At 42.2% G+C, this 27,799-nt stretch overlaps 2 protein-coding genes across 5 annotated transcripts in view; one reads left to right on the forward strand and one right to left on the reverse strand.

Moving 5' to 3' along the window:
- The first annotated feature begins 2,766 nt into the window (after positions 1 to 2,766).
- Ankrd40cl (ANKRD40 C-terminal like) lies at positions 2,767 to 7,380 on the forward strand. The gene is made up of 4 exons (XM_051158961.1): positions 2,767 to 2,806; positions 4,805 to 4,879; positions 5,933 to 6,108; positions 7,234 to 7,380. The coding sequence occupies exons 1-4, from the start codon at positions 2,767 to 2,769 to the stop codon at positions 7,378 to 7,380; spliced, it is 438 nt and encodes a 145-aa protein (XP_051014918.1).
- A 5,070-nt stretch (positions 7,381 to 12,450) lies between these two features.
- Luc7l3 (LUC7 like 3 pre-mRNA splicing factor) overlaps positions 12,451 to 27,799 on the reverse strand; it is a 33,181-nt gene continuing 17,832 nt past the window's right edge. The window contains exons 4-12 of one of the 4 annotated variants that reach the window (XM_051158317.1): positions 26,112 to 26,256; positions 23,556 to 23,630; positions 22,089 to 22,193; positions 19,914 to 20,075; positions 19,042 to 19,325; positions 17,336 to 17,496; positions 14,463 to 14,603; positions 14,252 to 14,357; positions 12,451 to 12,903 (exon numbers count right to left, since the gene is read on the reverse strand). In XM_051158317.1, coding sequence (XP_051014274.1) covers positions 12,855 to 12,903; positions 14,252 to 14,357; positions 14,463 to 14,603; positions 17,336 to 17,496; positions 19,042 to 19,325; positions 19,914 to 20,075; positions 22,089 to 22,193; positions 23,556 to 23,630; positions 26,112 to 26,256 — 1,228 coding nt within the window. In that variant the 3' untranslated portion in view covers positions 12,451 to 12,854. Of the gene's footprint in view, positions 12,904 to 13,184; positions 14,358 to 14,409; positions 14,604 to 17,335; positions 17,497 to 19,041; positions 19,326 to 19,913; positions 20,076 to 22,088; positions 22,194 to 23,555; positions 23,631 to 26,111; positions 26,257 to 27,799 lie in introns of those variants that run through there. The other 3 variants (XM_051158318.1, XM_051158319.1, XM_051158316.1) reach the window with 3 other exon arrangements.

Below are 27,799 nucleotides of genomic sequence, written 5' to 3' on the forward strand. Positions count from 1 at the left end.
CTCAATCCATTTATCCACAAATTTCGGGAATTCCTTGTTTTTAATAGCTGAGTAGTATTCCATAGTGTATATGTACCACAGTTTCTTTATCCATTCTTCTACTGATGGACACTTAGGCTGTTTCCATGTTCTGGCTATTATGAATAAGGCTGCTATGAACATGGTTGAGCAAATTTTCTTGTTGTGTGCTGGAGCATCTTCTGGGTATATTCCAAGGAGTGGAATAGCTGGGTCTTGAGGAAGCCCTATTCCCATTAAGAGGCCATAAATTTAAGATCACTTTCAATTACATAGGGAGTTGGAGGCCAGCCTGGGATGCATAACTTTATCTCTAAGTAAATAATAAAAATAAGAATGATTAAAAAACAGCTTACAAAAGCAGAAATCCTCTTGAAAAATATTTTATTATTGTTCATATGCACATGTGTGGGGTCATGTGTGTGTGTAGGTCAGAGGACAACTCACAGCAGTTAGCTCTTTCCTTCCACATTTATGTGGGTTCCAGAGATAGAGATTGGGATGTAAGTTTGGGCAGCAAGCACCTATACTGCCAAAGCTACCTTGCTGCTCCACTCCCAAGTTTTATATGTGTGTGTGTGTGTGTGTACATTACAATGCACATGCTGCGTGATTCTTGCCTCCCCCAAAGAAATTGTGTTTAATATATTATATACCCTACACTATACAACCTATCCTTGCCTGGGGAGGGGGTCAGTAGAGCATTTTCTGCCTTCCAAGGCTGATTCATACAAACATCTTTGAAAAACCAGTGTAGGAAAAAAGCAGTTACTGTCAGTGCACTGCCAAAATGCAGGTCAAGACCTATAAAGAATTGCCTCCTGGTATGGGAGTGTAGCTCCCATATGCAGTAAGGCCTGCATATGAAGATCAGTTGGGGACTGGTCATGGTGGCGCATGCCTTTAATCTCAGCACTTGAGAGGCAGAGGCAGGTGGATCACTCTGAATTTGAGGCCAGCTTGGTCTACAAAGTGAGTCCAGGACAGCCAAGGCCACATAGAGAAATCCTGTCTTGAAAAACCAAAATTAAATAAATAAAAATAAAAATAAAATAAAATAAATAAATCAGTTGGCAATTTAATGGAGTTGGTTCTCTTCTTCCATCCTTGGCTGGGTTCAGGAAATCAGACGCAGATTGTAAGGTATGGTGGCACCTTTACCTACTGATCCATCTCACCCTCCCTTAGCATACTTTTAAATGAAAATTCACATGCAAAAAAAAAAAAATGTAACAACAGTTACTTTAAAAATGTCAGAAAATAAAAGCTATGAAGGGTATAGCTCTCTTGGCTGTGGAAATTACAGTATAAACTTCTATAATTAAAGCATGAGTTAGGCAAGACAGCAGTGGGCAGATGAAATACAGGGTTAACAGTAAAGGTGGACCTCAAACCATCAGGACACATGGGGACATAAGAAGCGGGCGCTACTGGGTGACTGAGTGCAAACATGAGCGGTGAGTGAGTGAGCTGACCGGTCTGTAATGGGATAGGCTGAGGCTTCCCCTCAGTGTGCCAGCTGCAGCCCCTGTTCCACTGAGCCTGTTTCAACAGGTAGGGCGATTCAGGCTATCTGTTTATGGCTCACCACACCCTGGCAGCTGTGCTGGCCAAAGTACATTTCCATATCAATGCTCAGTTAAGACCAGGCAGACCTCTACTCAGCAGTTCAATTTCCTTGGACTTCGGTTTCCTCATTTGCTCCCTAGGCAATTTGGCCAAATCAGTGACTCTCAATGGTAGCAGCTCATTACAATCAGTTAGAGGACTTCAATCACCCCAATGCCTACAGTACCCCAGATCATTTAACTCACTCTTTGTAGGGTGTCCAGGCAGCTAGCTTTCTGCAGTTGGTGTACGTATATCTACGACTTACAGGATCTTCCAGTGTTTAGAGACTGAAGACTACTCAGCTCCCTGAACCTCCCTTTGCTGTCTTCTGACTCGGGAATGCCCCTCGCCCCCGCCACCCCCAGACAGGGTTTCTCTGTGTAGCCTTGGCTGTCCTGGACTCACTTTGTAGAGCAAGCTGGCCTTGAACTCACAGATTCACCTGCTTCTGCCTTCCAGAGTGTTGGGATTACAGGTGTGCACCACTGCGCCCTGCTCTGCCTTGGGAATGTTAAAACATAACTACCCATACATACTGTCCCAGTCCATGCCCCTCCTGCCTTGCAACCTGCTTTTGAGTTTGGGACAGCAGCCTCACCAGGGACTTTGTCCAGACCCACCTACCCCTGTCTCAGCCTACCTCTTGCACTTTGATGCTTGCACAAGGGGTCACAGTCACAGGACAGTCCACCCAGGTATGGCTAGGGGGCTTCCAGCTTCTTTCTAGTCATGCACAGCAACTGAGGAAGGGGCTGGGAAAGAGGGGGTGTTCAATCCCAGAAATTAAGGGTTTGACATTTCTTATCCCTGATGTAGATCAACAAATCTCTTCAAAGCCTGACCCTGGTGGAGGGCATTGAGGTGCCTGGCTGGTCACTGGTACTCAGACTACAGCAAAAGGGTCCACTCCCATCCTGCACTGTATCCAGGGGTCACAGCCTAGGAAGGAGGGAAAAGCCTTGAACTTCAGTCTCTGCTTTCACTAGCAGCATACTATGTAGGTCACATGGCAATAAACATGACCTTGCCCATTTTACAGGACTGGTGACAACATACTAGCTTACTGAATATACTTGCGCTGAGGTGCTAGGAGACTGGTTGGGAGCTCACAGACGTGAGAGGAACCACTCATCTGCCATGGAAGAGCCTGAGCAGGATAGCAGGGAGAGGTTGGCAGGTGAGTCAGGATCTCGTTCCCAACACAGTCCTCAAGGGGAGTGGCGGTAGAGGGTGGGAGGTTGGGAAAGTGGTGGCTACTGCTGTAGCAGTGGACCAGTCATGAGCAGAGCAACAGGGCCAAGGGTTCTCTCCCAGGACCAGTTACACAAATGCAAGCAGCAGCCAGCTCACTTCTGTCTGCTCTGAGCATTCCTTTTTCTTCTCGCCACCCTGTGAGCAAGGGCTTGTTAGCCTCATTTTCCTGATCACAAAACAGGTTCAGAGCAGTTAACCTATTTCAGGCCAATGTGTCAAAGGAAGAACTCACCACCCAGTTAGATTTGGGAAAGTCATGATGAGTTAGCAGAGATGCACAAGCCTATCACCCCACTTGCAAACTGATGTCTGCAACACTCTTCAGAAAGATGCCCGAGTCTCCTCCTTGGCAGAGGCAGATGAGACCGTGCCAATTCCTGTGTGCTGAGGAAGAGACTTGAAGCTGTGTGAGGGGGGCCGTGATGGGTAGAATTGTCTCCCCACTGCGAGTATTTGATGCCGCTGTACAAGCAGGGCTTGCATTTGGGGAGACTCAGGGTTTCAACTTTAATGCCCTATGCTGTTGGCTTGAAATTATTCAGCTTCTATACTGCCAAGGATTGTGTTCTGCCTTTCCTCCCTGGGCAACGCCGCGATGTTCTCCTTACTGCCATCTGCCTCTTCCACTGCCCTATAAAAGCTCACTCAGTTCTAAAGACTCATTCATCTCTTTGGAGTTTTTGCTGTTTTTGGTTTGGTTTTTCTTTCTTTTTTCTTTTTGGTTTTTCGAGACAGAGTTTCTCTGTGTAGCCTTGGCCATCCTGGGCTCACTTTGTAGACCAGGCTGGCCTCGAACTCATAGCGATCCGCCTGCCTCTGCCTCCGGAGTGCTGGGATTAAAGGCGTGCACCACCACGCCCGGCTCGGTTTGGTTTTTCAAGACAGGGCTTCTTTGTGTGTTTAACAGCCCTGGCTATACTAGATTTGATTTGTAGACCAGGCTGTCCTTGAATTCAGAGATCCTCCTACCTCTGCCTCCGAGTGCTAGGACTAAGGGCGGGCGCCACCACGCCAGACTCTGGAGTTTTGACATCCTCTGTGTTGGTCAAACCCAAACCTCAGGCATGACAGACAAGTAATGTACCACTGAGCAATAACCTTAGCCCCACAAGGTTCTTGTTTTTCCGAGACAAGGTTTCTCTGTGTAGCCTTGGCTGTCCTAGACTCACTTTGTAGACCAGGCTGTCCTCGAACTCACAGTGATCTGCCTGCTTCTGCTTCCCAAGTGCTGGGATTAAAGACTTCTTTTCCTAGCTAGGTGTGGTAGTGCACACCTTTAATCCCAGGCAGAGGCAGGAGGATCTCTATGAGTTCAAGGACAGACTGGTCTACAAGTCAAATCTAGGATAGTCAGGGCTATTACACAGAGAAACCCAGTCTCAAAAAACCACCCCCCACCCCCAAATAAATAAGACTTACTTTCCTTCCTATGGGTCGGACAGTTTCTCTATAATTGGGACTTTTCTGTTGTGTAGCTTCACAGAGACCTGGAAACAAAACACTGCATACCAGAAATTTAAGGGCACAGATTGCGTTTCTTTCCTAGATTAGACATACTTTTAGAATATAGACTTGCCTTCCTTTCATTTCACTGGTAATTAAGAAAAATCACTCAAGATTGAAACTAGGGCTTGTGGGATGGCCACTTGCCACACAAGCCTAAGACTTGTGTCCAATCCCCAGAGCCCACTTAAAGGTTCCACAGTGCAATGTGGCATGCCCCACCCAGAAATAAAGCTTGATTAGTTGAGATTAAAACTAATTACTGTCCATTTCCTGCCCTACCTGTGAGGGTTAGGTGATGTAGAAGGAAGAAGCTGAGGCAGGCACTGCTTACTTATCTGACTGGCAGATCAGGCAGGCACAGCCAAGTGCTGGTACTGCTGCTTCTCAGACCAACTCTTTCCTAATTCCCTTCCAGGTGGAAGGCAACAAGGCATGAACCCACGCTTGCCAACTGACCCACATGATGACAAGCCTGACACCACTAGTTTAGGTAAGGACCAGGCTCTTGAACAATGTTGTAGAACTGTGCTCACCATTTGGTTAACCCAGTGTAGTTTTAGTCCATACTGTTCTTGAAATAGGAAATTGGCAACATTTACACTCAATGCCATGTGAATCTTCATAGCTCTTATGGGGTGCTGTAAGAATCAAACCCAGTTACTGACGCCCGCCCAATGACACAGATTTCCTTTAACTTTTCAAATCGCCAACTAAGCATCACAGCTGCTACACACTGTCAATGTCCTGAATACCCACTGTGGACTTTACTTTTAAATGTATGTCTGCCTAGCATGCGTGTGCGTGTGCCTGGTGCCCTCAGAGGCCACTGGATCTTCCTGGAACTGGAGTTAACAGATGGATTTCAGGAACCATTTGGGTGCTGGGATGGAACCCAGGTCCTCTGGAAGAGCACCCAGAGCTCTTAACCACTGAGGCACCTCTCCAGCTCTCCCCACTGCTTATTTGAAATCTCTTACTGAAAGTATAGCTTAAAGTAGAGTGCTTACCTACACTCATTTAACACTCCGGCTTTAATCTCTAACCCTGAGAAAGTAAAAAGACGGGTGTGGTGAGCATGCCTGCCACTCTAAGGCTGAGGTAGGAGAGCCCTGAGTTTAAGGTCTGTTTGGGCTATATAGTGAGGCCTACTTCCAAATACAGAGGTTGGAGAGATGGCTTGGTACGCTGAGTGTTTAATCGCTCTTCCAGAAGCCCAGTTTGGTTACCATCTGGAAGCTCCAGCTCCAGAGGATCCCACTCTTGTTGGCCACAGGAACGCGCACACACGGCACTCAATGACACAGAAGTCTTTCTCAAACAAATGCACACCTTGAATGACCGGCATGGTGTTTGTAGTAGACTTGACAGAGGCACACACCTCAGTTGGCCTATGTTCTTAAGTCTCAGCTCGTATCTACCAAAGCTCCAAGTCTACTTATAGTTCAGTTTTCAGGGTTATCTCTGCTATAACTAGTAATGCCAACAATCTTTAAAATGGGTATTTTACCTCTTAAAAACTATGTTTAAATTTTTGGGTGATCAGAACTGGTGCTTAAAGTAAGAATTCAGAACTCCAAAGAAAACGACTTTATTGAAATTGAACTACACAGACAAGCACTGAGTTATCAGAACTTACTACAAGTGAGCTGCTGTGAACTGGGGATTCCCCCAGAACAAGTGGAGAAGATGAGGAAGCTGCCAAACACACTGCTCAGAAAGGTAGGTCACATAACCACCAAATACATAACTACAGTGGGTGAAATGATGGCCCACAAAGCCAATCATTCAGATTTTATGATCTAAGTATAAAAGTCAAGATGGTAGAAACTGCCTCAAGAGAGCCACAAAGCAGCTGGGTCACTTCCAGTCAGACACTTCTGTTCAATGCAGAAACAATGTTTCTTTAAATTCTTTCCTCAGGCTAAAAATGTAGATCTTAAGTTTCAATATCAGACTTCATTAGTTGAGAGAGAGCGAGAGAGCGAGAGAGCGAGAGAGCGAGAGAGCGAGAGCGAGAGCGAGAGAGAGAGAGAGAGAGAGAGAGAGAGAGAGAGAGAGGAGAGAGAGAGAGAGAGAGAGAGAGAGAGAGAGAGAGAGAGAGATATGATGTAGAGGTGGCTCAGAGGTTAAGAGCACTGACTGCTCTTCCAAAGGTCCTAAGTTCAATTCTCAGCAACCACATGGTGGCTCACAACCACCTATAATTAGTTCTGGTTCCCTCTTCTGGCCTGCAGGCAGAGAACTATACATAAAAAATAAATCCTTAAAAAAAAAAAAAGGAGTTTTTTCAGAGGTGGAGATGGCTCAGTGGCTAAAGGTACTGACAACACTTCCGGAGGACCTAGGTTCAAATCTCAGCACTCACACAGCAGCTCATAACTATATGGACATTCATGCAGGCAAAATACCATTGTATATAAAAGAAAAAACAAATAGATTAAAAAAAAATTTTTTTCCAGCTCAGCATGGTGGCATATGCCTGAAATCCCAGCACTCAGGAGGCAGAGGCAGGCTGATATCTGTAAGTTCGAGGCCAGCCTGTTCTACAAATCAAGTCCAGGATACGCAAGGATATATACAGAGAAAGCCTGTCCGTCCCCGACGCCGCCCCCCCCCCCCAGCCCCAAGATGGGCATGAAGGCACACACTTTTAATCCCAGCACTTGGAGCAGAGACAGATCTCTGACTTCCAGGCATAGGGACCCTGTCTCAAAAAATAAACCAATTAAACTATTTCCCAAGGAAAGGGAAAAGCAAACATGAGTGGTCATCAGTAACAGTAAGCCTCATTTCAGTGATTTCACATAGTATTCTTAAATCACTAAATCTCTCCCCATCATGTAGGACAAAGACATCCAAAGACTCCAGGACTTTCAGGAGATAGAGCTCCTCTTGGTGAAGAGTGGAAATTCTGAATGGACCCAACACACAGCATCACCTCTGACAGAGAGACCCTGCTACAACAGTAACGCTGCAAAAATGACTTACTAGCTACAGAAGAGTCTGAAATCATTTTGTCAATAATGAGACTAGTCCATGTGACAATTTGGCTAACCACATCTGAACTTTGGAAAATTTCCTCACCTTCAACTTCTCATAGTAACTGTTTGACAAGCACAGCGATGGTACCCAGGTGAGGCTAAGTTTTTTCTGAAGTGCTATCTATATATAGCCCAATACTGACCCTCTGCTTGCTTGTGAGCTCCTCTTTCCTACACAATGGAAAGACTTATGATCTGAGTCAACTCACTTCTACAGGCTGAGACTCGTGAGAACAGCTCACATCTCTACAGCTGGTGGCAGCTTCATGAGTGTAACTCGTGCCCATGTTCACTACCCATTCCTCTTATTAACTCCTTCAACATCAAGTCACCCCTGAGTTTAGTTACAACACCAGGGCGCCTCGGGGACCAACACAATTTGCAATCCCAGCAGCTGAATTTTTAGAGAAAAGACACACAATAGGCATTACCCAATTGTCAGAGCAAATGGTTTATTATAGCAACCCAGTGTGATTCTTACTGGAATGAGCCTACACCTGCAATCCTAATGGCAGGAGCACTGTAGGATTTGTGCTTTTAAAGAATGCTAGCTCCAATGTTCCAGCGATGGCTGATTGTGACTGCAAGGATGGATCCTCAAGTGACAACTCCCCTCACTGCCGTTTTGCCTTTGATAATAAGGACGTTTTAGACAGGAGCTTAAGGCTGGTTAATAGCTAGAAATCACCTTTTGCAAAATGTTAAAGATTGTTTTAAGATTAATAAATTAAATTGAAAAACAACAAGTTAGTCAAGAAGGCAATGTTATCCTCTATGCTAATGGCAGAACCGATGCAGTGGCTAGTTACAGTTCGTTAGGACAGTGATCCAATCACTAAGCTAGTGGGCAAGTTCTTTTTTGTTCTGGTAAGCACACTAAACTCCAAAACAAAATGGGAGTGGGGCAGAGCATGGGGCTCTGGTGGCCCAGAGGGCTTTAGACTTTCTGTGTAGCTGAGGGATGATCCTTAACCTCCCACACGCTGGCATCACAGATGCACAGACCCTTTTAAGTCCTAAGACAAAACCGGAGAGCTTCAAGATGAAGCATGTTTTCATTTTTTCCCCCAACTTCTTACCTTGAATGTAAAGACAACCCCTGCACAGGCAGTAACTCCACTAAGTGATTTCCAAATTGCTTTAAGTGAAATGAACCAGGCAGCAGGATGTAGACTAAGATGCCCCCGGAACTTACCTGGGTTAGAATAAAACCAACACTCTTGACTCCTAGCTGCACAAAACTGCTTATTTATAATGATGGAGACGTCCCTTTGTGCTTGTCAGCTATTGAAAGTCTTGGTGCAGCTCACGGCAGTATTGGCATGCTTACATGCACGCTGAACTCACACCTCAGAAGGACCAAGTCTCCCCTGAGTAGGCTGTGGCGGAAAGGGCTTGGGACTGACACTGGCTATGTGAACCCTGCACATCTGCTCGCGTTTTAAGTCATAAGTAAAGGTTTTTGTTAATACTTCATGGTACTTAACCCTTTCTTGTTTAGAAGCATCCTTTCCCTGACTGCATCCAAACAGAATGAGTCCACACAGCACATGTATGCCTTGTCTATAGTGTTCAGAATTCCAAATCTGACCCAAGTGTGGTGGCACACTTAACCCAAGCAATCGGAAGATTTGCAACTTCCACACTAGCCTGGGCTATGCAGTGAGACCATCTCAAGAATAAAAGGAGAAAGTGTAACTTAATCTGCCATGCATTGATGTTAACTCAGTATGTTAACCAGTCACTACCTACACCAAGACCTTTTCCCACTTAAATTTTTTTTATTAAGAGCAGCATATATACAAAAGCACAAAAACATACAGTTCAAAAAGAAAAAAGCCCGTCCAGCTTGAGAAAAAGCAGTGGCCATTCCTCTAAAACCTTTGCCCTCCAAGGTCATTCTCAAGTAGCAGCTAATGATCTATGTCAACTGATTCTTGTTTCTCTTTCATTTACCGTGTATTTTTAACAGCCTGTCTTGACCTTTACCAAAGTGAATCATAATGGATAGATCCTTCTGTGGCTTGCTTTTTGGAAACAGTATTACATCATGTGTCATCCATGGTCACACGTGGAGCTGAAGTGCATTTTCATGCCTGTAGAATTCCGCAGTGGGGAGGTGTCATACTAGTTATCCAACACAAATGCTGACAGGATCGTCCCAGGATTTTCTTTTCTTCATTATACAAGATGACATTAAGACATTTGTTCATCCTTCTTCTGACAACATGTAAGAGTTTCTGAAGAGCATGTACCTAGGGCTGAGTTACAGCACACTTAGCTGTGCCAAACTGTTTCCAAAGTTGCTCCTAAACAAACCTGTTAACAGACAACTCATCTACTTGGGATGGCTGAAGAGAAGAAATAGATCAGTTGTGAAACTCCGGAAATGCATTTTAATAGAAAATCCGTAATTCTGACACAATGAAAAAACCATTTACCTTCTGTTTTAGCTTACTTGAAACATATTTTTTAAAAGCAACGCATTCAACTTCAAAGTGCTATAGCCTACATCTCAAAATAAATGTTTCCAAATACAGTAACTGAAAATGGAAAATTCAGATCATATATGATGGACACCATCATATATAAAAAGACATTTATATGTATCTTATATTCCCCACCTCCTGCTTCCTGCCCACTTCCCCAGTACTTGGAAGAAAAGGTAACATCAGGATCTCCTAGCTAGCAGCTAGGAATAAAGGAAAGACAGGAATAAAGGAGAGATCACTGAACACTTTCAGCTGTTGCTTTTAAACCAAGAACAAGCATTACAATTGTAGTTATCAAGTTAAAATGCATAGCTATCTTGAGTCCTTTCACAAGCAAATAGAAACCAGTCAGAAACACAAGCTTGAAAACCTCCCCTGAAAAAAGTGTTACCCATAGAATGCTTCGTGCATAAATGGCATTTAAAGTGTTCTCAAGTCACTCATCTACACTGCATCTACCCATCTTTAAAAACAGAATTGATGTGAACTCAAAAGCTTCCACCATAAAAATTTCAGTTTGTATATAGTCCTAAAATCTTTAATTAGGTGGCTCAGCTCAAACGCTATGTGAACCAAGTCTTCTTAGACCTTGGAATGACCTTTGGTCCCCTTCTGTAACACTACCTATATCCAAGGCAAGAAACATTCAAGAACGTATCTAAGCGGAACACCATGAACAATTTAACAGCTCATGATTACAAAGGTACAAAAGTACTTTCAAACCCAGCTGGAATCTACAGTAGAGGCTATCCGTTTAGTCTGTCCGCCCTCTTCAGGAGTGGTCTAACAGTAGGCTCCAGTTCTCCACCCTCTTGAGAGTTAAAGAGCAAAGAGCCATCAGTCTGTGAACTACTGAGTAAAAAGCTCATTGGATTTTACAACACTATTTAGGAAACCTCCTCTTTCAGAGACATAGGTTACACAGCATAACCGAGACTTGCTTGAGAATACCTAAGAGACATGCATGTGCACGCATGAGCACGCGCGCGCACACACACACACACACACACACTTATGCAACCCCCTCATACACACAGACACATGCAAACACATGGGACTAGCTATAGCTATGAGTCACTCCAGTGATTGATTGATTATACTGCTATGTGGTTAAAAAGTTCCAAAATAAAAGGCATTAAAAAAAAAAAAAAAATCAACTAACTGCTTGCTGTTTCCAAAATTAAGATCAGCTCTCCAAAGAGATATGACACATACACAGTATTCTCTCACACACGCCAAATGACAAAGACAGTTATTTGGTCTATAAAATAGAAATACATTACTTATAGTAAGTTAGTACCTAGACTCTACACCTCACACCCTAAGGAGTAAGTTCTCTCAAATCCTGTATCTGCATTAATTGATCTCAATGTTCAGAGGACACCTTTTCACAGGAGCCCCAATTGCTGTTCTTCATTTTAATTCATTGTTCAGTCTAGTCGAGGCAGAAGCAAGCAACCTGGTATTTTAATACTTGAGCAGGCTTCTTAATACATCATCATCAAGCGACACACTACACAAAACAGAGCTTTGGACTGGGTGACTCTGTGCTTGTCAGACTGTTGTTGACAATTACCTTCATCTTCACCTGTCTGGTCTCTGACAAATTCAAAGACAGCCCCCTCACCTACTCTGGCATCTCTACAGCAGCCAGGGAAGCCAGGAAGGCTCTGACCCCATTAACATTTTCTCATATAGAGCTTCTAAAAGTGATGGCTTCATGATCTATCCCAGTTTCTCTCTGCATTGACCCATAATGCACACTAGAAGGAGCACAGTGGCAAAAAGAGTGAGAAAAGCTGAGACCCAGTCTCCATGTCCTAGCACTGATCAACATAAGACCACTTCCTACATAAGCCACTTGCCCACTTTTGTCTCCTATAAACTGATGGCAGTATTAAAAAACTAAGTCACAAGAAATTGATATGATATATAAACATTTGTAGTCAGGGACAATACTTTATATAGTTGATGGAGCTAGATATAAACATGCTGCTCCTTCCATGTGAACTGTCACCTGCTTTATTTTTTAAAATGTCTTCATTATATATACACTCCATACATGGAAATATGTACATTTATAAACAGACAAGACTGGGTTAAAAGAAGTTTTTGGTATAGGATTTAAAGGAAAAGAAGAAAGAACAAGTAGCTCAAAGTGTCTGAATGTCTGCCTAAATTATTTCATAGGTCGACAGAAAAAGACACTGCACGCTTATTCAGAACCTTTTACTACTAAAGAAACCTCTCAGGGGTGTAAAAATATATTCTAGTTCACTGTACACCTTTGCTATTAAAAGCAAATCCAAATTTATTCATAACCACCCAAAATTGAAGCACCATTAAAACATCAGACGGGAAGTTCTATAAAAAAATCACCCTTTAACAGGACAAGTTAGAAAAAACTGTTCACTAACCCCTGTATTAACAGTGCGCCTCAGGGTTAGAAACAAGGGACTACTTTGGAGTTGACACCTTTATTAGAAAAAGAGCAGTACTAAAGCCTTTCAATGACACAGACAATCAACTTTGTAACAGAAAGTCAGAGATACTTTATTTTCACTTCTAAATCCAAAGGCTAAAGTGTAGCCGAAGTGTAAAAATGGGATCCCACTTTGTTTGCTTCCTTCACACAAATACTAACGCTTAATCCTGTTTTCAAAGTCCGAGACTGAAAACTTGCAAGTAAACACTGAGCAAGCCACATGTTTAGATAGTATTTCTTAAAAAGTCTTAAAGAAAAAAATATGATACAGGACCTAAGTTTTCAAAGTGGCATTATGTGCTATTAACACATGTTCTGAAATCTGGTAGGTCACAACAGTCCTGAATTAATTTTTAATAATAATAATAAAAAAACAAATAACTAACTGAGCTTTATACTTTTTCTATGCCACTATAGCTTTCTTTCACCTCATTTTAATGTTGATCTTCACTTTATGCCGTTTTCAGTATTCTTCAAAAAATCTTCAACAGTAGTCCTACAATGCAAAATTTGGGGAAAATTGATAATTAGACAGCATATAAAAGGTAATATTTTATGACTAAGTGTTGGCCCAGTCGCTAACTGCTAATCATGATACATGTGTATATGAAATGTTTGTATTTTTTTACATCAAGGCATCGGGGTGGTTCTTAGAGCCATGAGCCTGTGTATGCTGCCTATGTGTGAATGGCTCACACAGTCACAACTACACTGCTTTTCTAAAACAGGAATGCCACCAGTAAATAACTAATTGGTACTTCCTTTCATTAAGAGTTTTTTATCCCACGCCACTAGCCCAAAGATCAAACAGTTAGAGGTTTAAAGAACACCTACAAAACCTAGCTTCAAACAGTTCTTTAAGAACCCAACCTCATCCGATAGTCAATCAGTTCTTCATGTTACTGATGCAAGCGTCTGTCCTTGCTAGATGCTGTTTCTTTCAATGTCTCAGCCAGTGACTATTCCTCTATACTATGGCTGACTGCAAATTCTCCTACACAGTAGGAAATGTTAAACACATACCTCTTAAAGACTTGAGAATTGCACTGAATGTAACAAGGCGGATAATATGAAGTGTTTATTGTATTTTAAATTCTTTAAAGATATCTAATTCTGGGCACCACTGCATCCCTACACACAGTTGAAAAAAAATTCCATTCTGTTAACATATGATTTTTAAGATTTCACGCAATACACAAAAAACCCCTCCTATGCTTCTCGTAAAGAACAAAAAGGATACACAACAGTTAAGCGTAAAGGTCACAGGCAATAGCATTCAAACACGGATGTGGGTAGAGAAAGGAGTACCTGGCATGAGTACCTGCTTAGTTTGACTGAATCCTTGATTTCTAATTTGGCTTTTCATGGGCCGCTCACAACACCAACGCTGTGTGAGGTATGGTAGTCAGCTGCAATAATTCATAAACCCTACACTTCCATCAATCCAATGCTACTGGCTCTCGAGTTACAGAACAAACTGCATTAGAATGCAAGGCAATAAAGCAAAAAACTAGAAACATCCTTGACAAAGAAATACTAGCAGTTTAATTAAAACAAAGTAGTCCAACATGTGCCTCAGAAATAGTTAAGTTTTTAAAGCATATGTTTCTGCCAATGTACCAACACAAGATGGACTTAATACCAAAAAGAAAAAAACAAAAACAAAAAAACAGTTCAACCTTTTTATTAAAAAAAAAAAAAAGAAATGACAGCAAAATCCCTAAAAAAAGGATAATTAACTTTTCAATGGCGACTATATTACATAGGTGGACAATAATTTCCAAAGAGGCACACTAATGGGGGCACGAAGTCTGCTACAAAATAGCTGAGACAAAACAATGTACCTCAAAATGTTTTGCAGGACTACACTGTCTTTTCCTTCAGAAGAGGCTTTTGTATGTCTTCTTACTCGGCTTAGATCCATCTTCATCTGTGCATACTTACGCTGCACTGTCAAACAGTAACAAAAAGCCCTAATCAAAGTGAGAAACAATACACTTACCTCTGTCTGATCTGAGGTCTTATCAGATCAGTTTTAATTGGACTGAGTGTCACCTTCAGATTTAATGTCTTCACTGGTCCCATTGACCTCATTCTTAGTATCACTTTCCTTCGATTCAGCGTTTGTGTCTTCACTTTGTTTTTCTCGACTACTGGGCTTCACACTACTTTTTTTATCATCAGATCCCCTCTTTTCTGCCATAAAAGAAGACAGACATTGACCATGGAATTTAGAGTAAAATAAAAACACATTACTCTTTAAAAAGGGAAACAATAGAAATAAAAGAACCATTTCCCACAGCCCGCAAGAAATAGTCTGCAGAATTCACCAGTGATGTTGCCTGAGATTATAGAGGGAAAGGCCAAGAAGGGGACTAAGAGGAAACAGAAGGCAAAACAGGAAAAGTTCTCATACTAGTGAAGACTTGCTAAATTCACCACATGATTTAAAACTTCAATAAATTTCATTTTAGATAAAGAATATACAAAGGCAACAGAAAGGTTCATAAGACAATACACAAAACTGTTAACATGAGTTAATTAAACTGCAAGGGCAAATGGCAACCACAAAGAACATTAGACATTTAAATGACACGTTCAGCCAATGAAATGTTTTATTTAAACAATATTTAGGAAAAGTTAAATACCCAAGAGGGACAATTAATAAAAAAATGGGATCTTAGAAAAATTCAAGAATCCAAATCTCTGTTTTCACTAGATGTAATGACATCTAAGAGTTTCTCCTAAAGGAAAAATTAAAACTCAGTTCGAATACAAATGTAGTTTCCAGCTTCCCTCTACTGTTGTGCTGGAAAGTAAAGCTAGGCTAAGGGGAGGTGGCATACTGTCTTCCATGCTATGTAACCCTTTAAAGAAAGATTCTGTAGAAAATGTTAGACACCTAAGAATAACTGGTCTAGCAAAGTAGGTCGTGATAGGAAAGAGAGAAACTCTATATGGACAGTACCTGGGAGAAGGGTGGAAATGCAAACAATGTCGTGAACTCATATCTTAGAGTGTATGAGGTTTAACATTTATAAAACAAGCGAGCATTGTCTAAGCAGTTAACTATAAGACCTGCTCTGCGTCTGACTGCGTGTGGGAGCTGTACTCTAACTGACCTTGTGGGGAAGTCCTCCCTTTGTGCCTTATGGGCTTCTCCGGGTGCACAGGTAGCTCCAATGAGGACTCCAATGAGGAAGAGTCGTCTTGTTTCCCCGTAAAGGACTAGTAGTCCAAAAATCTTGTCTTCTGGCCTATGTAAATATGGTAGATCTTAATAGTCCTAAGGATATCCATAATGTGTGGTGGATTTTAGAGTTATGGATTAAATGGAAACTCTCTGAACAAAGAGAGCATAGGTAGCTATGTGTGGGAAATGACTTCTCATTTGTGGAGTTAAACTGCTTCTGTTACGATTATTGCACCTGGAGCAGAGAACAGTGTTACTCAGCTGCCCTTATCAAATGTTTGCTAGTACAGATGCCTGCTCCCAAAGGCCAGAATGTTATCATTTGTATACTCAGGTGTTTAGAGCTGGACTCATTTCTAAAAGGCATCAGTCATCCTCCAGTTTACGTTAACTCTATAATGACATGCCCAACCAAGATAGGCCTGGTAGTGTTCTCAGTATCCAGTCTTCTCTTTTCCTGCCTCGCCAGGAAACTTAAGAGTCTTACTAAATTCACCTTGTCACCGGTCGGTAATTCAGGACACATTTTTGCTTTACCTATAAATTATACAAACATGTCTATTTAAGTGGCTGGAAAAGAATAACTAATACAACAATAGCAATCTGTAGTCAAAAACATCACAAAACACAGGTGATTGATTTGACCTGATACAAGAGTCACTAGGTGACATTCTTGGATATATATATATATATATATATATATGAGGAGACCCTCTCAAAATAAAAGCAGTAACCCTTTAACCCAACTGCCTTTTAAAACACAAAAGCAATTTCTGAATTTAAGATGGCAAATAATAAAGCTTCTGAGGTGTGTCATGTGTCCACCTCTGCAAATAAACGCGGGGGGGGGGGGGGGGGGGGGCGCGGCCCTGTTTATACTGCTCGTTTTTAACAGTCTAGAAAAAGTATCCAAGTCTAGCAAAATAGCTATAAAAAGCAAAACAAAACATGAGTGTAACAGCCATGGTCAGTGTAACATAGCAGCAAAGAACAGATATGTGGAAAAGGACAACATGGAATTAGGATTGAAAAGATCAGAAACAGGCCCTTTCTCTCGTCCAACTAATGTAAAAACCGAAGATGCTAAAATAATCCAAAAACAAAATTAAGTTTTAAGAGGAGTTCTTGGTGATTAAAAACACTATCCTCCAGTAAAGGCTAAAAGAGTATTTCTGTGAAAAGAGGCCAAACACAAAATTGGTAGTCTGTCACTATCACTAATACAGTACCTAACTACTGAGAGCTACAGATCGAAAGCAGAGGGGACAGCATGTAGCTGCCACACAGAACACTGTTGGGACACTTAGGTAAAGAACACAGAACCTAATTGCTGAGTTAAGCCAAGGCTGCACAACAGGACCAACAGTGTGCGTGTATTTTGCAAGACAGTATGGAATATTGCAAAGTTTACAAAGTGACTCCAGGACAGCCAAGGCTACACAGAGAGACCTTGTCTCAAAAAACAAACAAACAACAAAACAAAACAAAAAAGTAGCCAAATAAACCCAAAAAATCTACAGCCTAATCACTCTCCAAGGTGATACAAACTACAAAAACCTTCAGGGTACCAACTGAATAATGAGGCTTTAATATGATCTTAAAACCTCAGGTCAATTACCCATTTCACACATCAGAGCAGAAAAGAAAAAGAAAAAGAGCTTGAAATTGAGCTGGCTGTTCTGGAGCACAGTGAGTGGGATACGGGCTATCGACAGCACCTCTCATAACAACCAACCTTTCTCCTTGGACTTTCTATCTTGCTCTCTGTCCCGACTTTTACTCCGGTGTTTATATGACTTTCGATCTCGGCTTTTTGATCTTCTTCGATCCCGACTGCGAGATCTATGTTTTCTTTCTGATCTGTCATGGCTTCTGCTTCTTCGTCGATCTCTACTTCTTAATAATTTAAAGAAAAAGGAAACAACTTCAGCTGACATTACTATAAGGACTCATTTAATAATTTACTGCTTAATAATTAAAAAAAATTTAAGTAAAACCTTCCCTAAAGAAACAAATAAGGAAAGCCGGGCGTGGTGGCGCAGCCTTTAATCCCAGCACTTGGGAGGCAGAGGCAGGCGGATCACTGTGAGTTCAAGGCCAGCCTGCTCTACAAAGTGAGTCCAGGATGGCCAAGGCTACACAGAGAAACCTTGTCTCGAAAAAAAAAAAAAAAAACAAAAACAAAAAAACAAAAAGAAGAAACAAATAAGGAGCCAGGTGTGGTAGCACTCTAGGAGGCAGAGGTAGGTGCATCTTTTTGAGTTTTTGAGGCTAGCTTGGTCTACAAAGTGAGTCCAGGACAGCCAGGATTCTGTTACACAGAGAGACCCTGTCTTGAAAACCCAACAAAACAAGGTGCACACTTTTAATCCCAGCACTTGGGAGGTGGGTCTCTATGAGCTCAAGGCCTGCCTGGTCTACAAAGAGAAACCCTGTCTTGAAAAACCAAAAAAGAAATCTCAAGGCTGAAAATCTTCTTGCAGCTGGGTGGTTGTGGCGCACGCCTTTAATCCCAGCACTTGGGAGGCAGAGGCAGGCGGATCTCTGTAAATTCGAGGCCAGACTGGTCTACAAGGTGAGTCCAGGACAGCCAAGGCTACACAGAGAAACCCTGTCTCAAAAAAACAAAAAAAGAGAACAAATCTTGCAAATCAAAACTCAACAAACCAAACCAAACAAACAAAACCAACAGATATAGCGTCTGGTATACTGAGTCCCTGGAAAGATTATTTCAGATGCCCAAACAGGAGGGAACTAGCCAAGAATCCTCCCTAAAGATGGAAGCTCATATTTCTTTTGTTTTGGTTTGTGGAGACAGGGTTTCGCTGTGTAGCCTTGGCTGTCCTGGACTCACTTTGTAGACCAGGCTGGGCTCGAACTCACATCAATCCACCTGTGTCTGCCTCGAGTGCTGGGGTTAAAGGTGTGCGCCACCGCGCTAGGCAGAAGCTCACCTTTCAACCCTCATGAATCTACCTAGCACACAAGGGTGTAATGTCTTTTTCCTTTGACTTTATGACAGCACACAAGTAATATACATTCATCAGTCATTATATTTCTTTCTTTCTTTAGACAGGGTTTCTCTGTGTAGCCTTGGCTGTCCTGGACATGCCTTGTAGACCAGGCTGGCCTAGAACTCACAGCGATCCACCTGCCTCTGCCTCCCTGAGTGGTGGGATCAGTCATTCTATTTCAAATTTAGGATTTTAATTGATCATCACCGAGGGTAGCAACATGTGTTAGAAATAAAACCTAAACTTGGGTGGCAACAATCACTTACAGTTCTCCATCAGCCATGCAGGGTATTATGTCACTATGAGACAGTTTCAATTGATGACATTATATGGAACCCCACCATGATAAAAACCCATTTCATGTTCTTTGCTCATGACTGCACTGCTGTGTCATCATGAGCAAGGCTCTGTTAGAAGGGTTACATACCTGCTCCGCCTTCTGTCTCGACTCCGTGATCGTTTATGGTCCCGAGACCTGCTGCATCTTCGGTCGGAAGTTCGGCTTGAGTGTCTACTCCGGGAACGACTTCTCTTTCTTCTTTCTCTGTCACGAGCTCTCTCTTTCTCTCTTTCTTCTTCTTCTCTTCGTCTTTTCCTTTCCCGTTCTTCCCTTTCTCTCTCCCGTTCTTTTTCTCTTTCCTCTCTTTCCTGCTTCTCTTTTTTGAGACGTTCATCCCGGTCAGGTTCCTCTGTTCGTTTTCTTAACTTTTCCTAAGGAAATCAAGTTGTGTTTTTGGTTTGTTGTAGTACTGGGACCAACCAGAAAGCCTCAAGAACAAGTGATCCATCAGTAAGCCATCACCCCAGCTCAAGGTGGACTTTTATATAACTTCAGCCTTTCAGACATTCTCAAGCAAATTACAGACTAAGTTGTTTATGGAATCTCATATCCTCAGGGGGAAATGAAGAAATTTTGGCATCATATGTATGTATAAAACACCATTATTCGAGTACTTCTTTAGGTACTAAGTCTCAAATTCTGGTATTTGAAAATGAAGGAAATAAAATACTTTGATATTTTCCCAGGAATCATCACTGTTTGTTTTCCTTACATTTGTTCTGGGGATCAACCAAGAGCGGTGGGCGTGCTCACCAAGCAGGCTAACAGCTATATTGACACATCACTGCTTTAAAGAAATAAAAACATCAACAAAATGCTACAACAAAATACAGCATTTCAGTGGCAAACTATTACTATTGTTAGAAATTACAGCTTTTTGAGACAGGCAGGGTTTGTTATACAGAGCCCTACCTGTCCTGGACTCACTTGGTAGACCAGAGTTCGAGTGAGAAACTTACTTTTAATTCTTCCACAGTTGCTTTAATTTTGGCATAGCCCATGTGTTGTTTTCCCATCAAATGGTCATCTACCCGGGACTGGGCATCTCCTACTATCAAAAAGGCTCCACACACTTCACAAACTTCCATTTGTTTTTCTTGGGCAGCAAAACTTTCAATAGTCTGAAATGAGAAGTCAGTTGCTATGAGAGTATCTGAGGAAGAGAATAAACAAACTCCAAAAGGAATTTAACACTCCAGTTCTCCAGTCATAACTGAATACCAACTGCTCAGGTTTTAGAAAAGAAAGGCTGGAAAAGAGCCACCAAACCTGCCTTTTCCAGAAAAAAGGGCAGAGCAAATGCTCACCTGACCTAACTGCTAAACAGCAAATCACCCTGGAAAAGGTATGCTTAGAAAGCTACTTTAGCCTAAATTGCTTTCATACTGGCTTGATGACTCAATCATTAAGAACCTAACCTGCTGGTGAGCACTGGGGGCTTGCAGCACTGCAGGCTAGCAGTAGGAGCAGAACAGCCCATCGCCAGGACCTAAAGGACACTTTAAGACTTTGCCCATTTTAAGCTAAGGTAAATAGAAGTACCGAACAATTTAACAAAAAAGAAGATATAATTCAGGCTCAAATGAGCATTTATAGTTTAAGGCAAGGCTCAGCAGGTATGGGATGACATGAAAAGTTCACATGGAAGGAGAGAACTAATGCCTGTGAGTTGTCCTCTGTTCTCAACACACAGGCTGTGACAGGACCACACAAAGACACCACATAAATAAATGTAAAAAATAAAGAATACGGTCTGTTTGCAGTGAGATAACATATGGTGATTATTTCTATCCACAGTTCTTCCTCCACAAGGCAAGCCACAGAAACTTTAATCTTCCTTCACATTTGAGATTTGGGGTAGACCATCAAGAAATTCATTGACCTATATGTTTGATCATAAGGTCCTTTTTTGGGGGGGTGGGGGGGGGGGGAAGACAGGGTTTCTCTGTGTAGCCCTGGCTCTACTGGACTCGCTTTGTAGACCAGGTTGGCCTTGAACTCACAGTGATCCACCTGTCTCTGCCTTCGGAATGCTGGGATTAAAGGCATGCACCACCATGCCCGGCTTACAAGGTCCCTATTTTAAAGGGATTCTGCACAGCAGACAGAGTAAAGGATGCTGCAGGGAGGTCACAAAAAGATCTGGGCAGGCAGGCTGCTGGGTTCCCCCACTTGGTCTATTGCATTGTATCATATTCTTTTTATCTAATCACATTTCTACCCAGTAGTCCATGTTTGCATTATGCTTATTATAGAAAAGTCTCCAATATGACCCAGAAAAGGGCCTGAGAGCTTCCAGATACCTGAATACATGGAGGCTCCTAGAAGGTGGTGAACCTGAAGAGGAGATGGAAGCTTCGCAACCTTTCTCCCATACCTATGCATCTCTTCTTCATCTGCATCCTTTGTAATATCCTTTATAATAAGCTGGTAAACGTGTTTCAGAGATCTGTGAGGTACGGGAGCAAATTAATTGAACCCGAGGTGAGGGTTTGTGAAAGCTCTGAATTTTTAACGTTAGTCAGAAGCACAGGTAAAACCTGGGGCATGAGCGACATCTGACAAACATGTGCCTGGGATTGTGTGTGCGTCTAAGATAGGAAGGAGGACTAAGGGAGAAGGAGAAGCAAACAAGGAAGACAGAGCAAACACAAGCTTTAGGATTGAGCTCCCAGCTATGGAATCTAATCCTATGTCCAGATAGACTGCACTAAACTGTAGACACTTGGCTACTGAAAAACACTCCTTGCTTGGTACTGGAGGGAAATTGCTAGTTGGGGAAATAGCTCAGAGGTAGAGTGCTTACCTAACAGACACAGTCCTCTAGGTTTGGTTTCAGCACTGTGTGTGTTGTGGGTGGGGGCAGACAGAGGGGGTACACCAGACCATGCTAACTTTGAGGATTTTGCCCTACACCTCCATGTGGTCTGAGGATGCACTCATAATGTAAGGCAGAACACAATAACCTTGTAACCTGCCAACCCAAGACACATGGCCTTTTAAGAAAATGCTTGCTTGATCAAGACTGAATTTAGGATAACAAAAAACAGTATTCAAAGACTCTCCAACAAGAACAGATTCCAAGTAGTTCATAATTAACAGGCTTCTTGAGAACTTAAAGGGGTAAAACTCACCGAGGTGGTAGATCTTAGCAATTCTCTCTCTTCTTTTAACTGTTCAACCAGCTTCATCATTCCCTGGGCTTCTTCTACCTTTCCTTCAGATCCTAACTCTTCAATCTAAGACAGAAAAAAACAAAGTCAAGGCTCCTCCTCAATTAAGCTAAGATTTTACAGCTACCATGCTCCATTAGCATTTAGTGAATGTCTTTTGCTTGCTAGTATTTAACCCTCGTGAATTTTTAAAAGTAGCTTAGATGGCGTGGACTTTAAGTTCACAAAGATTAAGTGTGGACACATGTATATAACTGCAAAAAACATTACCAGTTAGATCTGTTCCGTCCCCACCCTAAAAGCTTTCTTCCTGTTCATTTTAACACTTCCGTCAACCTTATTCCTATACATAACTGGCAGGCAATCAATCAATAATCTGCTATCACTATAGACTAGATTGCATTTTCCAAATTTTATATAAATGGTGTTATATTGTGCCTTTTATGCCTTCCTTAGTCTAGCTTCTTCCACTCAGATGGTTTAAACATTTCTCCACATTACTGCAAATACGAAGTTCCTTTACACTGTGGAGTATTGCTTCCCTATACACAATTTAATTTTAGTTTTAAGACAGTATTCTGTCTCTGTAGCTTTGGCTGGACTGCAATTTACCACGCAGCCAAAACTGACCTTGAACTCAAGGCACTCCTCCTGCCTTCGTCTTGAGATCATGAGCCTCACAGCTGGCTTGCTCCAGCACTTGATCAACATTTGAACTGGGGCAAGTATTGGGTTTTACTGGGGTGGAGATACGAGTTTAAATAAAACTGAACAGCGGTGTAAAAGCTGTACAGACAGATTTTAATTTGAGTAAAGGAACAATTCATAATAAAGTTTTAACCTTTTAAGAAGCAAATTAAACACACACACACACAGAGAACAGATTAAACTTTCTTTTTTTGGAGACAAGGTTTCTCAGTGTTATATTGGCTGTCCTGGACTCACTTTGTAGATCAGGCTGGCCTTGAACCTGCAGTGATACTCCTGCCTCTGCCTCTCTAAGTGCTGGGATTATAGGCGTGCACCACCATGCCCCGCCAGATTAAAATCATCTAGAGTACCTGTACCTGAATCATTTTACACATCCACCAAGAATGTCTGATAATTCTAAAGAGACCAAATCCTTCACAACACTCAAGTACTTTATATTTTTATTTATTTTTTGTTTGTTTGTTTGATATTAGCTTTGAGACAGGGTCTCTCTGTACAACCTTGGCTGCCTCTGCCACAATACCTTTCTATTTATTCTTTTTAATGGAAGTCAAATACTGTTAAATATCTTCCTGTGTATCTTTCAGGTCTATTTTCTAACCTTACCAATCATGTGTCAGTCTTGCTTGTTTTCTAAGATAGGGTCATGATCCCATTATCTCCACCCTCTCCCACATGCTCCAATTATTTTCTCATACTTCTGTTAGCAACTCTCACCTGCTGTAGAAGCACATCAATTTTGTCTGTCAGAACCTGAATTTTTTCTTCATTTTTGCCTGTTGGACCAGCAGCCTATTAAGAACAGTAAAATGTGTTAATGCTACCATTAATAAGTAAAATACCAAAGAAAACAGTTCATACCCTTGAGCCCAGGGATAGAGTTAGTGGTAGTATGCGCTAGGCCTTGGGTTTGGTTCCAACATTGCTCCCTAAAGTAATAAAACACTCAAATTCTCATGGATAGATATATATTTCTCTTTTCATCTTTTTTTTTAAAAAGAAACAAAACACCAGGGGTCTTTCTTTGTTGCCCAATGGCCTTGAACTCAAGATCCTTCTGTCTTAACCTCTCAAGTGCTAAGAATATAGAGCAATTAAAGGGAGGACAAGAGGGATGGAGGGAGATTGAGAGTCACGGTACATGTCTACAATCGCTTGGAAAGTGGAAGCAGGAGATCAAGATTTCATCCCATCACTCTTGGAAAGCGAAGGCAAAGAAGCAGGCAAATCTCTGAGTTCAAGGCCAACTTAGTCTAGAAAGTGAGTCCCAGGGCTACATAGAGAAATTGTCTCAAAAACAAAATGCTGGGCACAGTGGCATACCCCCGCAACCCCAGCACTCAGGGAGGCAGCAGAGGCAGGTAGATCTGTGAATTTGAGGTCAATCTGATCTACAAAGCAAGTCCAGGACAGCGAAGGCTACATAGAGAAACTTTGTCTCAAAAAACAAAAAGACTTCAAAGCCATCCTCAGCTACAAGTTCAAGACCAGTCTCTACCACAGGAGACATAATCTCAGTGAAGCAAAGTGTTTAACCACTGAATGCTAATCCAATTGTCTTTGATTTGTGGTAGCCAATTATACACATAGTTGCTGATACTTGAAGAGAAAAATCCTCAACTGAGTGTGGTGATGTATGCCTGTCATACTAGTACTTAAGAAGTTGAACCAAGGGGGCTGGAGAGGTGGCTCAGAGGTTAAGAACACAGGCTGTTCTTCCAGAGGCCCTGAGTTCAATTCCCAGCAACCACATGATGGGTGCCCTCTTCTGGCATGCAGGTGTACAAAATAAATAAATAAATCTTTCCTTCTTTTTCAAGACAGAGTCTCTTTGTGTAACCTTGGCTGTCCTGGACTCCCTTTGTAGACCAGGCTGGCCTCGAACTCACAGCAATCCACCTGCCTCTGCCTTCCGAGTGCTGGGATGAAAGGCGTGTGCCACCACTAAGTAAATAAATCTTTAAAAGAGAAACTGAAGCGAGAGCACCACTGAGCTCCAGCCACAGTCACACAGCAAGACCCGCTTCAAAAAAAGAAAAGCTATTACTCATAAAACCAATGTTAGTTTACTAATGAAAATTGTCTAAGAACTACAAAGCCCAGAAAATGGGAAAGAAGAGACTGAGGCTAATCTGCGTCAGGCATGCATCATCTATACAAGAAGATCCAAGGCCTGTATGTCCATTTCTGGGCACTTCCATGACCTCCAGACTCAAACAGCTAACATCTGCTGGGCACCTAACCATGTGCTAACCACTAGTCACAAAATATGACTTGTCCAACAGTTACTTTTTTATTTCCAAGGCATGAGGCAAAGGTTAGTAATTTTCAGAAATTGGAAAATTTTGGATTCATGCCCAGATAGCCTGACTTGCAGCTGCAAGCTCATGTCACTTCTCACCTCCTACTTAATGTCTCCACCTGAATATTTGGAAGGCATTTCAAATTTGACATTTCTAACATAGAAACTGTAAGAGCAGAATTTCCTCTAGTTCCTAGCTATATTAAATTCTGTTAGTCACCTGGCTGCTCAAACCAGGAACCATTCAGGTAAAATGGATTTCTCCCCTCCCTGCTCACCCAAATCCTCACCCTGCAGGCTGTTGGCTTTTTTTTTTTTCCCCCTCCAACCATCGTCACCCAACCCACCACAATCATTACACAAGCCCCCAGACGACTTGCTGCCTCCACTGTACACCCTTCTCTATTCAGAGTGAGCCTTTAAAATCTATACTTCAGTTCTTTTCACACCCTTCACTCTGGCTCAGCTATGGCTGTTTGAAGAAATCATCTCTTCCTTCGTCTTTAAGCTTGCTGAACCTTGTCTCCCCACCACCATGAGGCTTCCTTTGGAGTCTGCTGGCTAGATCCTTGCTTGCTTTCCAAGGCCACTGTTAGAACTGTCTTTTTAGTCATGCTCTCCTTGGAAGAGCAATTCCCTTAGACAGCCTGGGCCCTTTGCTTATCCCATTTTCATCACGGAGGGGGATGAGTCACTGGGTCAGGGCTAGTCCCTAGAGGACCGACTGCCCGGCCATTCCTAGGATTAACAAAGCGGAAACCCCAAGGCCTAAGCTCCAGCACCAAAACTAACAAAAGAGGGGAAGGAAGATGCTTCCCTATACAAGTAACAGAGAGAAAGATGCTTCTTACATTTTATATGATTTTAAAGGACAAAGTAACGAATGGAAGCTAAGTTTAAAAAAATATGAGATACCTGGGCCTCCAGAGAACAAGAGCCCTTTACAAAGCCTAAGTTGATTTCATACTTACCCCAGAGGACTGCTGATTTTGTGATAATGCCAAACGAGCATGACCTCGTCTAATTCTACGCTCTACCTCAGCAAGTAAGCTCTGTAAGTATCGCAAAAAATCTCTCTCATAGCCGACTTTCATAAAACGAGAACTCTTCTCATACCTGATAAAATGAAAATAAATAAAGCTTTGAATATTACAAGTCATATATTCTCTACCACTCCAGCTCAAAGACTGATGCATAAACGAACCATTACAAAAAAGTTCTGGCTCTTACTTTATCCTATCAAAGGGAAAGGCGTTACATACTGCATTACTATTCGTTAATAATCAGTTTGTTGTTTATTTGATCTGGTGGTACTATGTATTGAACCCAGGGCTTTAACATATATTAGCAAAGTGCTCTATAACTGAGCTATATTCCATAACCCTGGTTTTTTGATAAATGGCCTAGACTGGCCTTGAACTTGGATCATCCTGTTTCAATTTCCCAAAGAGCTGGTTTTATAGGCCCACACTACCAGGCCCAGGTAAAAACACAAGCTTCAGACACAGGTTTAAGGACCAGCTATACCACTACTTTGAATCTGTGACCCAGAACCCAGGACAAATCGTCATCTATAAAATATGGGCCGGGACCAGTGAGGTGGTTCAGCAGGTAAAGATACTTACTGCTAAGCCTGACAACCTGAGTTTGATCCCAGCAACCCACATACCAGGAGCGAACTAATGCCTAGAAGCTATCCTCTTAGCTCCACAAGTGCTCCATGTCTCAGGTGCATGCAAGCGTAAAGTACGGCATAAAAACTAAAATTAAAATGTAATTTAAAAACGGCTATACTCTGAAAAGGAGGGGAGGGGGGAGGTTGAGCAGTGGTCGTATGCGCCTTTAATCACAGTGCTTGGGAGGCAAGGGCAAACATAACTTTGAGTTCAAGGCCAGCCTGGTTTACAGGGTGAATTCCAGGACAGGCAGGGCTACACAGAGAAACGTTGTCTCTAAAAACAAAACAACAACAACAACAAAAGCCAGGCAATGGTGGGACAGGCTTATAACCTCAGCAGTCAGGGAGGCAGAGGCAGGCACATCTCTGTGTAAGAGAGACAGGCAGAGACAGGCAGGCAGACAAAGAAATGGCTCAGCAGTTAAGAGCACCGTCTACTCTTTCAGAGGTCCTGAATCCAATTCCCAGTAACCTCATGGGAGTTCACAACCATCTATAATGGGATCTGATGCCCTCTTCTGGCATGCAGGTGTACACACAAATAGAGCATTCATATATGTAAACAAAATCTTAAGGAAAAAAAAAAGCTGGGCATGGTGGTATATGCTCTAATTATAATGCTACAGACAGTAGATATCTGAGTTTGAGGCCAGCCTGGCTTACATAGTGAGTTCCAGACCAGCTAGGCTACATAGTAAGACACCTTCTCAAATAATAAATAAATTTTTAATAAATAATAAACCAGACTTGGTGGCTCGTGCCTTTAATCCCAGCACCGGGAAGGCATCGGTAGGTGGGTGTCTGTGAAATCAAGGCCAGCCTGGTCTACAAAGTGGTTCCAGGATAGTTAGAGCTACATGTGAGACTTTATCAAAATAAATAAATAAGTAAATAGATGTAAGTGAAGGAAGTTGAGCATGGTGGCAAACACCTGTAATCCCAGCACTCAGGGGAGGCAAAGGCAGGTGGCTCTCTGTGAGT

This window comes from Acomys russatus, chromosome 16 (assembly GCF_903995435.1).
Source record: "Acomys russatus chromosome 16, mAcoRus1.1, whole genome shotgun sequence".
Classification (NCBI taxonomy): domain Eukaryota; kingdom Metazoa; phylum Chordata; class Mammalia; order Rodentia; family Muridae; genus Acomys; species Acomys russatus.